At 37.8% G+C, this 18,762-nt stretch overlaps 1 protein-coding gene across 2 annotated transcripts in view; it reads right to left on the bottom strand.

The window, feature by feature from the left end:
* b4galnt4a (beta-1,4-N-acetyl-galactosaminyl transferase 4a) overlaps window positions 1-17,361 on the bottom strand; it is a 194,759-nt gene extending 177,398 nt beyond the window's left edge. For both annotated transcript variants that reach the window (XM_084396505.1, XM_084396506.1), the window contains exon 1: window positions 15,318-17,361. In XM_084396505.1, the coding sequence (XP_084252631.1) occupies window positions 15,318-15,459 (142 nt within the window). In that variant the 5' untranslated portion in view covers window positions 15,460-17,361. The remainder of the gene's footprint in view (window positions 1-15,317) is intronic.
* Window positions 17,362-18,762: the final 1,401 nt, after the last annotated feature.

Raw genomic sequence — 18,762 nt, 5'->3', positions numbered from 1 at the left:
AGTCTCTAATCAGATCTTAACAAGAGGACTTGACAGGGAATTGGGCTGAAAGTCCGAGACAAGAGACCTACAACAGGTTAACGAAACGCTGGAAAATGTTCACAAAGCAAACGTAAATTTAACATGACTATGCAAGCGAATCATGTAAGAGAGAATGATCACTAACTGCAGGAGTGTGTTTGTGTGTTTTTATGAGAGTCTCGGTTACACGTTATTTTAAGGTGTCCTTGTTACAGTGTAACTTAAGTACTGAGTAACATTAATTAACTAAATGTATTAGGGTTAGTTGCATGTAATTACTAAAAATAATAAAAAACACTGTCGAACAAAAAAACAACAACGGGGGATTTGTAACTGTGAAGCCTTTGGACAAAAAGCAGCCTTTGTTTTTAATGCAAATCCCTAAACAATTTTCAAAGCACAGCGCACCTGTGGAGACTCGTGAGGAACATGTAAAACATCATTCCCTGAGGCATCACACAGTAGATTAACCACTACTGACTGCTATTTGAACTGACTTACGTATTCAGAGCCACTCCTGATACACCTAAAGGGAGCTCAACATCTGCGCTTCGCGAAACATTAACCAGTCGCATTTAAAAGTGTCCTTTTATGCCCGTGTCCCTTCTTGTGGTTCCAAGTGTAAGTTAGTAAGGGAGTTTCAAACCAGGATGGTGTTGGTTTGCCCCTGGCAGAGATGAAAACGCATTGTTCTACTGTAAGCCTGAGGCACTTGTTCTCAAATGGACAGAATGAAAAACTAATGAAAGCACCCAGAGCGCAGGTCTACAAAACTGCTCATCGGAAGCTTTAGGGTGTATGTGAAGCTCATGCGAACCTACGGCTGACAGCGGCTGATGCTTAAAGACCTGGGAAGAAAGGTGAAGCTTCCTTACAGATGCTCTTTACAAAGTGAGATACAAATTCAGACAAAAATGAAAATTCATCTTTTACTCATCATCATGTCATTGCTAACCATTTAACATATAAAGAAAAGTAGTCCAGACAACCCATGCACTATAGTACAAGTCTTATATAGAACAAGATAACAAGATAACTAGATAAAACAAACTAAGGCAAGGGCTTTAAAAAAAATTGGTCACTGATTTCTAAATCCCTGTTTGGATGGGACTAGATTTCTAATGAAGTTTGCGTTACAATTATCATCACCTGAGGTCTGTGGTTTCATGTACCCTTTCAACGGGACTAATATCTAGTAGAGTTATGAGTTAAGTCTAGGGAGTAGAGGTGTCAAAATGTAAGTCGGTACTTAAAGCTACACTGTGTAATTTTTTAAGTTGATTCTTAGCAAAAAAACACTTTGTTCTTTCAAAATGATGTGCTCATTAATGTGTAATTACTTCTACCAACTAATCAAGTATTCTCGTAAGCGTAGAATCTGCCATTCAGAATACATACGAGCGAGTCGCTCGAACGGCGGCAGCCATGTTGCGCCTCCATCTTGAAAATACATTAGCCAAAGAGGGACATACCTGGAAATTCAAGCTTCGCCTTTCACGTTTTTACACTCAGTGGCACCGTGACGAATGTGAGGGGGAGATTACTCGCGACTGCCGGCAGATTTGAAATAATACGGCCACCGTAGGAGTTAAAACGCCCTCGGAATGGGAGGGGCTAGAAAGTAATATTCAGTTGGTAGTCATAAACAAGAAAATCCTACAAAGAAAATCCTACACAGTGTAGCTTTAAATTTAAAAACGGTGACGATACCAGCATTTCCCTCCAGCATTTTGAGCGCTGTTGAACGGATTCTTAAACACCTCTGATTGGTCATTGTGTCGACTCGCTCAACATATACATGTCTGTGATTGGCTGCAATGATCAACGCTTCAAAAACATGTTGTCTTTGACGCCCTTCATCGAGCACTTACACAGATACACAGGAGAGCGTTTGAAAGCGGCGTCTATCAGCGGATATATTAGGGATCTGCTTATAGACGCCTGCTTTAAACGCTCCCGTGTGGCTCTGTGTAAGCGCTCGGTGAAGAGCGTCAAAGATGTCATTGTTGATCATTGCAGCCAATCAGAGACCTATATGTTGAGCGCGTGAACATAATGGCCAATCAGAGGTGTTTAATAATCCGTTCAACAGCGCTCAAAATGCTAGAGGGAAATACTGGTCTCGTCAAATTTTTTACATTTCAGTAACGACTTGATACCGAAGTCAGTACTTTTTGACAACTCTATCTGGGAGTTAGTGTTTTTTCTAGATGTGGGCGTTACAGAAGGTCATGTGATGTAGTTGTGTGCGTCACATATAATGTATATGTCTTTTCATTAAATATTTGTTTATATTTTTTACATTTTTTATATAAATAAACTTTACATGAGCTTATAATAAATCCACATACGTGAGCAGAGAAATATTTTACCTGATGTTTAAATAGTTTCCACAGTTTGGCTCTCCTCTATACAATCTATATTAAAATGTACAGAATGTGGAGGATTGGTGTGCAAACAGGTAAAAAAACACTGGACAAGCGTTCGGGTAAAACAGTATCAGCCATAACAGACATTCGCATTCGGACTATATTAGATTTCACGGAGAACCACTAAGTTTGCTGTAAAACTGTTGGGTAATTTGATCTGGATGGTTGTGTGAGAAAAACACAGACTTGGCAGATTTGGTTCTGCAGAGCTGTAGGTGCTACACACAGTCAAAAACAGCACCAGTACTGACAAAACTCACCACATTTATCCATTATATTTAGTTCTTCTAGTGTTAGGTACAAGAGTATCTATCCTACTTCTTCATTACCTTACGGCAATTGGGCAGGCCAAGTTTCTGGACGCCAGAGTTTTCAGAAAGTTATAGTATATTTAATCAATTCAGTTGTAATCAGCTGTACAAGATCAATGACAATTGGAGTCCTCATGACCCTTAGTGCTCAGTCGGACTAAATAAATAAGCTTAAATCTTCATTTTTATTTTAATAGTGCCTCTCAAATAATAGAGATTTGTCAGACAATCACATTTCCTGATATTTTTTTTAATAGGGCTCCCATTTGGAAACCACAACAAACACTTTAATTTAGTGCCTTAGACGTACTGATGAGTAATTTTTTTTTTCATTTCCAATGGATTTTCATTGGATTTTTCTACATTCAGCTGGGTTTATGCTTAAAGACTGCCTTTAGCCCACAATATCTGTTGGCCATTGTACACTGTGTAGAATCCCACCTGCTCTGGGCACACATCCCGTTGGAATGATTAAGTCCCGTTGTGTGCTCTTCAGAGTCACATGAAAGCCAAGGCAATTGAGTCCATTTTAAAGTCTACCTAAATTAGAAAATTAACATTCAACCACAGAACCTAGAAATGCTGCTAAACAAATTAAATATTCTGATGTTTTCCCAATAGCCAGATCTAAACATCACAGCGCTTCACACCTCAAAGAGCTGCAGTGTTTTGCAACATCCCACTACAAACTAATGGGAATTTGTTTGACAGCATTCAAAGAGGGACTAAAACTCTAAAGACATAGGGTGGCCCTCTAGACCTCAGACTAAACAGCATAATTCATTTAAGGCAAACAAAAACAAGTCTGTCATGGATGGAAGCACTGTCCGTTCAATATACGGTTTTGTACCGAAGTGTCAATTAGACATGGTTTGCCTCGCTTCTTTTAAAATGAAATATGGAATCTGGGACAATGACAAATAGAGCGCATGAGATGAACAAAAGGAAAAATTGTGGTAACACTTTATTGCGATAGTCCACTTTAGACATTCTACTAGCTATACGTAACTTTGCAACTACATGTCAATTGACTGTCATTAGTAGACTGTCTGCATAATATCTGCTAACACTTTATTCTAATGCTCCCCAACAGATATTCTACTGTATCTTGGCAACTACAAGTCAACTTATTCGACTAACCCGAACCCTAACACCTAAATATAAACTAACAGTCAACTATAGTCTACTAATACTCTAATGAGAGTTAGTTGACATGTAGTTACTTAAAGTTAGTAGAATGTCTAAAGTGGACAATCAAAATAAAATCTTATAATCTGAACCGGAGGGTCAGGTAACACATTGAATAAAACTTGAAAGTTAAAGACTTTCTTCTAAAATGTACTCTAATATATTTTTTTATAACTTTACAGTAATGATCATGTTTACAGGCTGTACCAAGACATTTTTGGCATTATGCTAAATACATATCAAAATTATGTTTAATTTAAAAAAAAAATTGCCATTATGCTAAAAACATATAAAAATTACAAGTACAAACATGTTGATCATACAGGTGCATTCGATTAATTCTCATTCACGTATAATTTTTATTACATTTTTTAGACCGTAAAGAGAGTAAATCAAAGCCATTTGGGACAGGGAACAACTTATTACTGTCACCTGTATGGTGGACAAATGGGTCTACATATTGGATTCTGTATTTTGAGATCAATAGATCTCATACTCATGAACGTATCAATAGCTCTCAATAGATATCAATAGATCTCATCCGTATCAATAGATCTCATCCGTATCAATAGATCTCATACTCATGAACGTATCAATCGCTCTCAATAGATATCAATAGATCTCATCCGTATCAATAGATCTCATCCGTATCAATAGATCTCATACTCATGAACGTATCAATAGCTCTCAATAGATATCAATAGATCTCATCCGTATCAATAGATCTCATCCGTATCAATAGATCTCATACTCATGAACGTATCAATAGCTCTCAATAGATATCAATAGATCTCATACTCATGAACGTATCAATAGCTCTCAATAGATCTCAATAGCTCTCATCCGTATCAATAGATCTCATACTCATGAACGTATCAATAGATCTCAATAGCTCTCATCCGTATCAATAGATCTCATACTCAGGGCGTAGTTCCTGCTCTGTTCCAAACCTAAACTTTGCTTGGAGCCGCTATGACAAAGTAGATACTGGAACAGCTCACCACTGAGTGTGATTGACTGTTCCCATCACTTCCTTTCCTTGTCATCTTCTGCCAACGTGGGTGCAAAGAGCAAACAGTTAAGGTGACCTTTACACACACAACCACAATAAAAGCCACTCAAGCAGCATCAAGCCTTTGATGATCGATTGTAATCCAGCTTTACCAGATGGATCGCTTACAGTAATATAACACCAACTTCAATGTGAGGCATCTCTCAGTCAGGACACTGAAATATGATACACGATGAGAGCGAGAGACTGTGTATGTGCGTCTGACAGATAAAGCTAAGTTAGCCTTGTACTTTCATGAATTGTCAAGTCACCTTTATTTATATAGCGCTTTTACAATACAGATTGATTCAAAGCAGCTTTATAGAAATGACAGGAAAATAAAACAAAGTTTGTTTCTAGAAGAAAATAGTGTCACCGTCCAGCTTAAGTAAGTTCAGTGATGGTTAATTTTTGTTGTAAAAAAGTGATTAATTTAGTTCATTTATATATATATATATATATATATATATATATATATATATGCAGGTTGTAAATTGCCTTTTTAGCCACTCTAGAGAAAACAGCTCAGTTCAGTTCTCATATAATGGTGTCAATGCAGGCAGATCAATGACAAAATATCTTAAAAATAAGATACTTTGAAGAATGTTTTGATTACAAAATGAAAGTCAAAAGGGCCTAAATATCTCTGAGTTGGCCAGAGAGTCTTGTAGTCAAGTCTATAAGCCGATTTTGTTGTCGTCTCTTTTTACAACACCTGTTAACTATTATCGTGTAACCAATAGAGAGTCATTAGGTGAAAAACATTACTCTTTTCAATAGTCATTACATAAAATGTATTTAATTTGTGTAGACTTTTTTCATTTCTAAATGTATTAAATTAGTAATTTTACTGTATTTAATTATTGTTTTAAAGGGATACTCCACTTTTTTTGGAAATAGGCTCATTTTACAACTCCCCCAGAGTTAAACAATTGAGTTTTACCATTTTCGAATCTATTCAGCCGAACTCCGGGTCTGGCGGTACCACTTTTAGCATAGCTTAGCATAGACCATTGAATCGGACAGGACCGTTAGCATCTCTCTCAAAAAAATGACCAAAGAGTTTTGATATTTTTCCTATTTAAAACTTGACTCTTCTGTAGTTACATCGTGTACTAAGACCGACGGAAAATGAAAAGTTGCGATTTTCTAGGCTGATATGGCTAGGAACTATACTCTCATTCCTGCGTAATAATCAAGAAACTTTGCTGCCGTACCATGAGTGCAGCAGGCGTAATGATATGACGCGGCGCCTGAAAATAGGTCTAATAGGTTAGACAAACTTAGTCCCGGTCACGTTGGAAGTTACAGAGATGGGGACTATTTTCAGGCGATGCGTCATATCATTACTCAACTCAACTGTTTAACTCTGGGGGAGTTGTAAAATGAGCCTATTTCCAAAAGAGTATCCCTTTAAGTGCAAATACTCAGTAAGTTTCTTGGTTGAATTATTTAATTTAAACATTCCTTCAAGTTTTTCCAAGTAATTTATAATTTAATTAAAAAATAAATTCAATTTTCAATTCAATAAATTCTGTTTTTATTTAATTTGTTAACACTAAAATGTCACTTTTGTAACAAACAATCATGTTCAATAGCATATTAGTTTTTGTTGTGGTTTAAAAATTGGTATAAACAAATATGATATTTCACAGTCAAAAAAGTTAAGTCTTTTTGCAAGTTGTTCAAATGTGAATTAATAAAACAAAGCAAAACTGCATGATGACGGCAGAAAGACGTCTGATCTCTCAGTGAAGTCATGTCCATTCATAGCACACAAAATGTAATTATTATCCAAGTATGTCACTGTACACTTTCTTTGCACTTTGCACTAACCAAGATTTGAAGAGAAAGCAATTGCTGGGTAGTTGCTGCTTAATCGATTATCGATTTCCTTATTACCAAAAGCACATGATGAATATAAAGTAAATTCTAGCATAATCACACTGTGAATCTGCACACTAATGCAGTTTGAATCTATTAATGTCATTATCCATTGTAAAAGAAGGCGTGTAACTTATCATGTATTCAGTCGTAAAATAATCATTCATTAATTTAATGTTACTGTAGTTAACATGTACGTGCTTGTCATACATGTTTTCATAGTTGCAAAAGACCAAGGCTTTAGGGTACCTTTTCAGTAAATGTAAAATGATACTTCAATTATACAGCAACGTAATTAACTCTGATTTTATGGCCTCAACAGCCGTCATGCTTTAGTACAGCCAGATTATGGTGGGAAATGGCTGCTTTCCATTCACACACGCACTCGTATCATATGACCTTTCCCAAAAGCCCTTTCTGTGCCTGTAACCAGCCTGCCACTCTTATCCTACTGCTTCTCAGTTCAGTTGTGTGTATTTCTCACACCCTTTCATTCAGCACTCAGAGGGGTCCTGGTTAGAGGTTGACCACCGATGCCAAACTGGGATCAATTCCCTTGGATTCCTAAACATAGCAACCTAAAGCAAAAAAAAAAGAACTCATTTGAAATCAGCAAAAAAGGCTTCCCTTCGCAAACACTGTGCTTGGGTCATTCCCACTATGCATTACTTTCATGTTCCAAAACTTTTAATGATTAAACTTAATATTAGTAATTAAAAAGTAAAGTATGTTTTGATGTTAAAACATTTACCCCTATCCCAGTGTAATATGCAGAAGAACATCTTAAATATTCTTTAAGAAGAATATCTTAAAGTGCCCCATTAAGCTTTTTTAAAGTTTCCTAATGTTGTTTTGGAGACTCCTACAACAGGTTTGCATGCATCAAAGGTAAAAAAAACTGCTTAATTTTCCTCATAATATACATAAATGTATTTTTTTACCTTTGATGCAAATTTGCACATCACCACATTTTCAATGATTCTCAAACGACTCGTCAGATGAATCAATCTCTCTAAATCCCGCCTTTCCGTGAGCTACTCTGCTCTGATTGGCCAGACAGCTCAGTCTGTTGTGACTGGTTTACCGCGTACAGCGCATCGAAAAAAAAAAACACCCATTGCCATAACAACGTCAGCTGTCCTGAGGCTTCCTACACCGTAAACTAAAGACAGTAACGAACAGTGACGTTGATTTTACCATATCAATCCGAGCGCGAGTCCGATGATGAAACATTGGAAGAACTAGTTATTCAACCCGAACCTCCATCGCAAGGACGGCTCGAGCAGGATGTTTCTCAGAGATACACTACTCAGTTTGAGGTACATTGTGAGATGTAATTCCTCACCATCAGCATTACCAAGTGCATGTCCATCAACAAACCGATTATTTTACTTGTACTAATTTATTTACCGAGTATTTTTGTATCAATAACAGTACATTAGCCGAGCTCTAGCGTGAATGACTGATGTAACATAAACGTTGGTAAAACAAATCTTGCTCCATGATGATTAATCTTTCCTCAAAGTAGTGAGAATGACAGAGAGTCTGCATTAATAGACACAATTTGAAGTAATGGAAAACGCAGCTAATGGCAGTCAGTTTTTTTGACCAATGGTAGATGGGGGCACGGTCTGAAACAACTGTTTTGGTATCTGTAGTTGGGCAGAAATTACATCCTTTAATTTAAAATAGGCTTGAATTTTAATGGATAAAAGATTCACCAAACATTTAGTTATGTTTTAGTTTAGTGTATTTCACCCCCTTCACCCCCCCACCCCCCCCCCACCCCACCCCGCTAATTTTGATATATATTGGTGCTTCTTATTTTCTTCCTGCTCTAATTGAAATATTTCAAACCAAACAAGTCATGTTTTCTCTGAGGTATTGTTTTAATTAGCCCATCACCAATAGATGGTTTGTCTTTTGTAATATCCATAACAAAAGCCAGTTTCTTTAGTGATTTCGTCCTCCAAGAAGTGACATAATTTTTGGTGGCATAACAACAGCATAGATATGAGCAAATATAGTTCAATTTAAAACATTTAATTATGTAATAGATACAATGAAAGTAATCTGTATTATACAAAAAAAAAAAAAAACATTTCAAAAGATGATTAAAAAATATTGTAATTAACTTCCTGACCTCATAAGCCAACTCAAAATCACACACAGAGCAATGGCTAACTTTAGCACTTAATTTCCATTTTCCATTTGTTAATTTTCTTGCCACCATGTAAATAGGTTATCATTAATTATGTTTAATGCCTGAGCTTGACAAGTGCATATATTTGCAAGTCTAGTACACTCTTAAAAATAAAGGTTCGGTTTCACTTTATTTTGATTGGCCCTTTAACACATTCTGTTGTCTATAAGTAACGCTGCACCTGCATGTCTACTAACTCTTATTGGAGTATTAGTAGTATTAATAGACTGGTAGGTTTAGGGTTAGAATAAGTTGACATGTAGTTGCAAAGTTACTTATAGTCAGTAGAATGTCTGTTGGGGAGCATCACAATGAAGAGGTAGCAGATATTAACAGTCTACTAATACTCGAAAGAGAGTTAGTTAACATGTAGTTGCAAAGTTACTTATAGTCAACAGAATGTTCAAAAGGGACCATCAAAATAAAGGGTTACCAAAAGTTCTTTATTGGCGTAGATGGTTCAATGAAGAACCTTTAACATCCATGGAATCTTTCATAGTGGAAAAGGTTCTTAAGATTATTAAAATGTTCTTCACACTAAGAAAAAAAATTGTTCTTTCAATCACTGAAAAGTTCTTTGGGGAACCAAAAATGGTTCTTCAATGGCATTGCTTTGAAAACCCCCTTTTGGAACCTTTATTTTTAAGAGTGTACTTCTATATGAATTACAACCCAATATGCATTCATATATATATATTTTTTAAACGTACTGAGTTTAAAAGGTACTGCATTACAGGAATGACCCGCTTGTTCCTTCAACACATTCCTTCACACTTGGTTGCTAAAAAAGACCCTTGTTCACAGCAACCTATCACAGCTGGTGCATAGCTACATCTTGACCCAGCCCTATGGAGCCTGTAATTGGCAATAAGGTGACCATTGTGAGCCCTCAGGCGAAAATAGCCCAGCATATTTGTGCAAACATGCATTTTCACAGCCAACATCTCTGATTAAAATGTCAGTAACGTCACTTGGCGAGCCCCACAGACTTTTTAATTTCGCTGTAGATGGCTTGGTGAGATGCCACGTTATTTTCCAGACATCTTCTTCGTGCTAACATAGGGTTTGCATGGCCTTTCTCGCACTTGAGTGATTCCAGTGCACTTCTCCTTTGCGAGAGGAGCGATTTGGTGGCCCACACAAAGAGGCCAGACAGAGGCTGTGGTTCCTGGGTTATGGTCAGTCTGGGGCAGTCAAGGAGAGATGCCAAGCCACACAGGGCTTTTAGCAGCGGCTAATGAGAAAGAAGATCCTCTTGTAGAGTGGCAGACACAGAAAGATGCTGTCAGACGGGCTCTAGGGGTCCGACCCTGTGTTAGAGCACTGCCAATATTAGTGTTCTTAATACACGTTTTAAGGTGCAGTCACATTAGCAAAACTGTGTGGGCAAAAGGGATCTACTGTTTATTAGGGGCTTTCGCACCGGTTCTATGAACTTATTTATAGGAACTAGCCACCAGGGTTGTTCCCCTAGAACTAATGGGTCCCATTGGAACATTTTCCTGGTTGCATTCGCACCGCCAGTAGGAACTCTGAAGTGACGTAAGCCGTGCTTGTTGTGACTTGTATTTTGACGGCGCTGAGAACGCCAGAGCCTGAGCACACAGTGCTCGTATTCTCCGTGTTCATTAGTTTATGATCTGTCTAACAGTATTATATAGAACTGTTATACATAGAAAGTAGGCAGTATATGAAAAGGTATTAGCGTATGCCGTGTGGTTGAAGTCCAGTGTCGCTAGCTGAGCAGAAATACATAATCATATTTGGCTTGGTCCCCTCAAAGTTGCGTTGGATTTTCTCCTTAGCGTAAAGGTTAAGCATCTATCACTGTTTTCCATGTGCACAGAGTTAGTTTGTGAAGTAAATATATAGGCTGTAATCTGTTTGTTTACACAGCTTTTATAAAAATGGCGTGTGTTGGTGTTTCACGTGCGTTCGGCCAATCAGCGTTCACTAACGTCACTGGTAGTTCCTATAGTGCTGGTTTAGACACTACTCTGAAGTACGAGCTAAATTAGTTCCTCCAAAAGGAGTTCCTAGATCTACAATCGTTCCCAGTTCCTGCGGTGCGAATACGCCAAAATCTGGGTACTTCCACCAATAGTTCTAGGATCTATGAAAAGGTTCCTCCAGTGCGAAAGCCCCTATTGTCAATAGTATAGTGATATATGAAGCACCGCTCAAACAGAAGTCACTTTCAATCCAAGCAGCTTTCTGTTGGTCAACTTGTCAAAATCACCAAAAATGACCAACCCTCACCTTCAAATTCCCAACCACACGGATTCCCATAAAATTCGGCTGCGAGAATTCGACGAACAATGGTAAATGTGATTGTACCTTTACTCTTAACATTCAGACCTGAAGCTGATGTCAGTTCAATGTTAAATTTGAAAGCATTGGTGAAACATGAACACTGCCTGTTTCACAAAGGCACTGAAACCTCTCAAGTATCCATTGATTGAGATCAGATGGATGCGTTCGGCATGCGCCCAAAACTTATGCACATGCACTGTCCGCACACGAGGGGACAGACATTAACAAACTGTGCTGACGACGAAAAATTGTCACATTGACTGTCCATGAAACTAAGTATAATGCAGACAGGGGAAGTATACTTGGGGTTTGAGTATTAAACTTTGTCCAATAACTTGAAAAATCAACTGTTTTTAACCTAACAGCCAATAAAGCAGGAAATAAAATTTCATTGACTTTCACTAAAGTAGGGACCCAAGCCATATCTAGAGAATATCACGGAGAATTGACTTGGGCTAGTAGGCACAGAGCAACACACTAAAAAGCAAGTCCTTAGAAACCCTCTAGCATTGTAGCAGCAACAACACCATAGTTGTGTCTTAAATTACATACTACAACTCTATAAAAATACTATAAAAAAGTACTCTGAAAAAAATGGTACAAAAGTTATCAATGGGGCGATACCCTTTCAACCGGTAGTACTATTTAGGTACTTATAAGTCAACGTCACCTTTATTTATATAGCGCTTTATACTATTGCTTCAAAGCAGCTTAACAGCGATAAACATGAAATACTGATACTAATAATAATAGTTTTCTAATCATTTGTACGTATTATTATGTACCTTTAATGTACCCTTTATGGGTAAATATTGTACAAAATATATCTGTTGAAAGGGTAACAGCTGCCAGCTTTTGTACTTTTTTCAGAGAGTGACACATTATGAAGCTAGACTACGCACTATGTACTGAACCGTACTGTCTAGTTTATGACATTTAAACGGCTAGTTTGTCATCCTAGCATCCGAGTCTGATAAGCCCCTCTCCCTCCGCTACGTAATAAGAGCTGCATAAAGTCTCCAACATTTCATATGTCGTTCCAAACCCGTAAGACTTTTATTAATCTTCGAAACACAAAGGAAGATATTTTAAAGAAATCTGCAAGATTTATTTCCCTCCACTGACAGCTACACAACTACCACTTTGACACTTCAAAAAGTTCATAAATAGATCATAAAAACGAATCCATATGAATTGAGCAGTTTAGTCCACATTTTCTGAGCTTCTGCAAGAACCAATGAGGTTCATTCTCGTGTTACGCAGCACGTTTGAGCTTCTGCAAGAACCAATGAGGTTCATTCTCGTGTTACGCAGCACGTTTGAGCTTCTGTAAGAACCAATGAGGTTCATTCTCGAGTTACGCAGCACGTTTGAGCTTCTGTAAGAACCAATGAGGTTCATTCTCGAGTTACGCAGCACGTTTGAGCTTCTGTAAGAACCAATGAGGTTCATTCTCGAGTTACGCAGCACGTTTGAGCTTCAGCAAGAACCAATGAGGTTCATTCTCGAGTTACGCAGCACGTTTGAGCTTCTGTAAGAACCAATGAGGTTCATTCTCGAGTTACGCAGCGCGTTTGAGCTGCTGTAAGAACCAATGAGGTTCATTCTCGAGTTACGCAGCACGTTTGAGCTTCTGTAAGAACCAATGAGGTTCATTCTCGAGTTACGCAGCACGTTTGAGCTGCTGTAAGAACCAATGAGGTTCATTCTCGTGTTACGCAGCACGTTTGAGCTGCTGTAAGAACCAATGAGGTTCATTCTCGAGTTACGCAGCACGTTTGAGCTGCTGTAAGAACCAATGAGGTTCATTCTCGTGTTACGCAGCACGTTTGAGCTTCTGTAAGAACCAATGAGGTTCATTCTCGTGTTACGCAGCACGTTTGAGCTTCTGTAAGAACCAATGAGGTTCATTCTCGTGTTACGCAGCACGTTTGAGCTTCTGTAAGAACCAATGAGGTTCATTCTCGTGTTACACAGCGCGTTTGAGCTTCTGTAAGAACCAATGAGGTTCATTCTCGTGTTACGCAGCGCATTTGAGCTTCTGTAAGAACCAATGAGGTTCATTCTCGTGTTACGCAGCACGTTTGAGCTTCTGTAAGAACCAATGAGGTTCATTCTCGTGTTACGCAGCGCATTTGAGCTTCTGTAAGAACCAATGAGGTTCATTCTCATGTTACGCAGCACGTTTGAGCTTCTCTAAGAACCAATGAGGTTCATTCCCGTGTTACGCAGCACGTTTGAGCTTCTGTAAGAACCAATGAGGTTCATTCTCGTGTTACGCAGCGCATTTGAGCTTCTGTAAGAACCAATGAGGTTCATTCTCATGTTACGCAGCACGTTTGAGCTTCTGTAAGAACCAATGAGGTTCATTCTCGAGTTACGCATCACATTTGAGCTTCTGTAAGAACCAATGAGGTTCATTCTCGAGTTACGCAGCACGTTTGAGCTTCTGTAAGAACCAATGAGGTTCATTCCCGTGTTACGCAGCGCATTTGAGCTTCTGTAAGAACCAATGAGGTTCATTCTCGAGTTACGCATCACATTTGAGCTTCTGTAAGAACCAATGAGGTTCATTCTCGAGTTACGCAGCACGTTTGAGCTTCTGTAAGAACCAATGAGGTTCATTCTCGTGTTACGCAGCGCATTTGAGCTTCTGTAAGAACCAATGAGGTTCATTCTCGAGTTACGCAGCGCGTTTGAGCTTCTCTAAGAACCAATGAGGTTCATTCTCGAGTTACGCATCACATTTGAGCTTCTGTAAGAACCAATGAGGTTCATTCTCGAGTTACGCAGCGCGTTTGTGTCAGGGTTCTGTCACTTCGTTCTAGTTTGTTCTTGGTTTTGTGACTGAGGCCTGACACTCCTGTCTTGTCTATTCTTGTCTCTATCTAAAAGCCTATTTCTCCTGCGACTGAGTCCTTGCTTCATCTCTTCAACCACAAACCCTGACAGTTTGAGCTTCAGCAAGAACCAATGAGGTTTGTTTTCACATGTCAAGCACATCAAGTCAAGGTTGAGCTTCTGTTTATCTTCACTGATCAATGTTTATATGTGAATAAAAGCCTAAATTAAATCTTTCAAAATTTTCATCTTTGGCTGAAATAACCCTTTAGGTGCATCATCCAAATATTTGAAGTGAACTTCTTATAGTTGGAAATTTCAGGGTGAACAAAGTTCTTGCACTAAATACTATATAAAATGGCATATTCAAATTTAGACGCACCTTAAAAAAGGAACAGGTGTGTGTGTTTGTGTGGGAAGGGTTGTGACATTGATGATTGATTACCACATTTCAAGTCATGTTCTTTAATACAAGACAAAAAGTATTTTTTTAATTATTCACTGCCTACATGTTTATTATAGAAAGTAAATTCAAGTCCAGTTGCCATGCCACATAAAGAGTGATTTTTATGGGTTTGAATCTGAGGTAAAAGATTCTCACAAGCACATGACTTGTGCAAACACACTTTCTGGTCATTCACACTTAATCACAGAGCTGAGAACCTAGTTTCTATAAAAGTTCATCACAGCAGACTAAGCTCTGCACATCTGACCATTTCTACTTGTTTCCACATGGCTATTTTATCAATGAAACCAATATAATGCAACCTTAATTTTCATTCAAAATGCAATAATTTAACTTTCTCTGCCAAATGCATTCTAATGCATACTAATGTTACACTATTAAAATGCCCATTTTCATCCGCCAGATATAAAACGTATCAGTGCTGGTGCCCTAGTTCTTAATTAAAGTTAATAATAAAATTGATAATTCAGCAGTTCCTTTATTCTGAACCGCTTTTCTCTTTTATTCTTTATGACAAAAATATATTTAAAAAGACCCTCGGAGAGAAAAATTACATCAGCGATGAACTCACTTCACATATTAAATTAAACATTTCAGACATACACCTTACCTTTCCCATAGTTGAAGTGGAGTTTGATGGATTTGCCCTGGTTGATGTGCAGGTACGTAAACCACACGGCAAAAGTAAGCAGCACCAGCAGTAGCAGAAGTTTGAACTGCTTTCGTATTTTCTTCACAGGGAATCGCAGCATTTTCGCAGCTGCAGCATCATCATCAGCAGCAGCAGAAAAGAGAGTGTCAGCTGCTCCTCAGTCTGGCGCTTTAGAGACAGACTCCTGATGTCACAATGGCATATTTGCATCAGCTAATCCACAGTTTTGCTCACTTTCTGATATCACAATGTCATATTTGCACCAGCAGCAGAATAAAAGTACGAGCTGCTTCTTAGTTTGCCACACCTAAATTCGTAATGTCACAATGTCATATTTCTCCAAAAAAGCAGCAGAATCAGTCTTAGCTGCTAGTTTAGTTTGAAGCATCAAAAATTTAGGACTCCTGATGTCACAATGTCACATCTCTGATCAATTCCACCATCACAAAAGTCATATTTACAATTTGTGTCAGTTGCTTCTCGGTTTGGAGAAAAATTCCTTATGTCACAATGTCATATTGCAGCAGCAGAAAAATGTCAGCTGCTTCTCAGACTGGCGCGTTTTAAAGACAATGTTATTTCTCAAGCTCAACAAGTTTCATTAATTATTGAAACTATAAGTTTACTTGAGTCTTATAGAAGCATCAAATATGATTTACAAGATGTAACTGTTTGTGACTTGAGCTGCTCCGGAAATCTTCATTTAAGTCCCATTTGCGATAAACGAGTTTTAAAAATAGGTAAAGAGGAAGAATAGTCCAGTAAAAAGATATTATTGTAGGCGTGCAGGCAAAAGAAAAGAGCAGCGGGCTGTTAATCTTGTGAAAGCCGCTCTGACAGCAGTCCAGCCACTCCAGAGAGGATCATCCTCTGGATTTAAAGCTTTCGCTCAAATGACCAGTCTAACTTTTTAACACTGCGTTTTCGCATTTAATTAACCATAAGCAACACAATCTAACTGCAGACCCTGCAGTTGCGAAGCTGCCCCTTCCTAGGATGCATTTTAGATTTGTTGGGATCTCTCAAACACTCATGATAACAATAAAACCATTCTTATAAACCTGTAACTAAGCCATAACAATTAACAAACGCAAAATGTAGAGTGAAACCACCTCATATCATAAAACATGTGCCTATTATGAATTGTGAAAAATGCTTACATCTTTGTTTCCATTCATTTAACTCGTAAGAATAATTTCATTTCTACACTTTTACTGTAGGAGTAATTAGCTTCAAAGTGGTCAAAAGAAGTGTATAAGTGACTTTAGCACCACTTTGAATTTACTTCAAAATTTAAGGCATGCAATTGTATAGAGATAATTAAACGTAATGTAAATAAACACACTGCATAAGACACTTGATGTAAGCTACAATATCTAATTGAATATGTATTTCGAGTAGATGCACTGATTTAGTCAATTTAAACATCACGCGCCTGGTACCATATCGCACTGCGATGAAAAAAATAAAATAAAAATTGCAATGAAATAAATGCTGCTTTATAATCAGATATTATTTTCCGGCGCTTAAAACACTAATATGCGAATGGAACAACAATGATTGAAGAATCACATTGCTCTGGCGGTGTATAGGTGATGCGTTCATGCACCTGCTATCCATCCAAGTCCACGCGCAACTTATTGGCTCTTTCAAAAAAATGTACATCAAACGCGTGCACCTAAACGTCCCGTCCCCCGTTAACAGAAAACCCTATTCATAAAAACAATAACAACGGTCTATTGGCGTCCGTAAGCTCCTATACCGCTAGCAGCATCTGACATTTTGATTCCACTAGTGCGCTCCGCTAAATAAACGCTTTGTTTCACCGATGTGATGTGATGCGTCAGTCTCCGCACGCGGGTCCTGTCCGCGTGGATGCTGTCACGCCTTCAGTCAGAGAAACTATTTAGCAATGAGTCTCATAAATCCCACGAGCTCCGCTTCCAGTCCTACGATGTGATCGACTCTCGATCCCCGCGTTCAACTGAGCATCCATGACTCTGCCGGGGAGAGATGTTACGAATCCTACTATTGAACTGGATGAGCTAATGAATTATTCAACAGGCCATGTTGACGTTACGTGGAGCATCTCGTCGTAGTGTTAATTAATATTCATGAGCCAAGGATTACCAGGCAGGCTTACTGGCCGAACGTTCCCTTTCCTAAATTAATATTCATGAGCCCAACCGTCACTATAGTATGATTCGAATGTTCGCTGCTGGGCAACCGAACTTGGGTGGAGCTGTAATGGGCAGCAACGCTGTCCAACCATCGGCGGACTTCCAGCGCAATGCATTATTATTGGAAGAGCTCGGTGACGAAATGCATATATTAATCGTTTGCTGTGATGATCTCACCTTGTTTATTTGATGTTTCCATCATTTGACAGACGATATTAACGCTTAAATCAAATTTCTAATGTGAGATATGATCTATTTAATTTATTGGTTTTCGTATGATTTATTTAGAAAAGTGTTTTTAAAATGTTTTAATTAGTCCAATTAAATATTTGACTTTTTATAGTATTTATTTATTGTTTATTTGTCTTATATTTAGAAAGGTGCATTGTTATTAAATTAATAATAAATGATAATAAAAAAATAACATATTAAATCAATATTTGACTTGTAGAATATAGTTGGATCATGAGAAATGAATAGACTAAAGACATGTAAAGACATAAAAAAAAAAAAAAAAAATTTTTTAAAAAGATATTTGATGTCATGGAATGTCCTCTTGGACACCAGGACCCAATTATTAAGAAAATTAAAAGACATGAGAAGACATGAATAGGCAAAAACATGGTGGTGGGGGGGGGGGGGGGGGGGGGGGGGGGGGGGGGGGGGGGGGGTGAATTAATTCACCATACATTTTTTTATTTTTTTTAATGCAAACTTTGTATAAAGATGATTCTCAACTATGTTATGAAAGATATAACAGAATGATTTGATATGCCATTTTACAATTATATGCGTGTAAACATGGCCATAAATGCCATTCTCATTCTATGCAATGCTTCTATACACAATATCGAATTTGCACATTAATGTGTTCTTGAAAAAAGTGTAACGAAAATGAAAACACAACGTGTAATGAAAAAAGACGTGTAATAATGGGAGTAATACGTAATTGGGAATATTTTCATTCAAATATCATACAGTATTTCATAAAAATATTGATATATAATTTCTTTCCCCTTTCACTTGTTGTGTCTCCTAAAATGCCTGACATGCCATGATGTTAGTCCTGGTATCCACTACAGTGGATGTGTATGAAATCAATGCCCTGTTACGTAACAGAAATTCTGATTTGAGATGTTGATTTCTTAAAAACAATTTGAAAATTAGTCAGATTTAAATGATAAAATGATAATGATAATTAAATGATAATTACAAAATATTAT

The sequence above is a fragment of the Rutilus rutilus genome (genome assembly GCF_951802725.1).
Source record: "Rutilus rutilus genome assembly, chromosome: 23".
In the NCBI taxonomy this organism is placed as follows: Eukaryota; Metazoa; Chordata; class Actinopteri; order Cypriniformes; family Leuciscidae; genus Rutilus; species Rutilus rutilus.
This window is presented reverse-complemented; position numbering and strand designations above follow the sequence as displayed.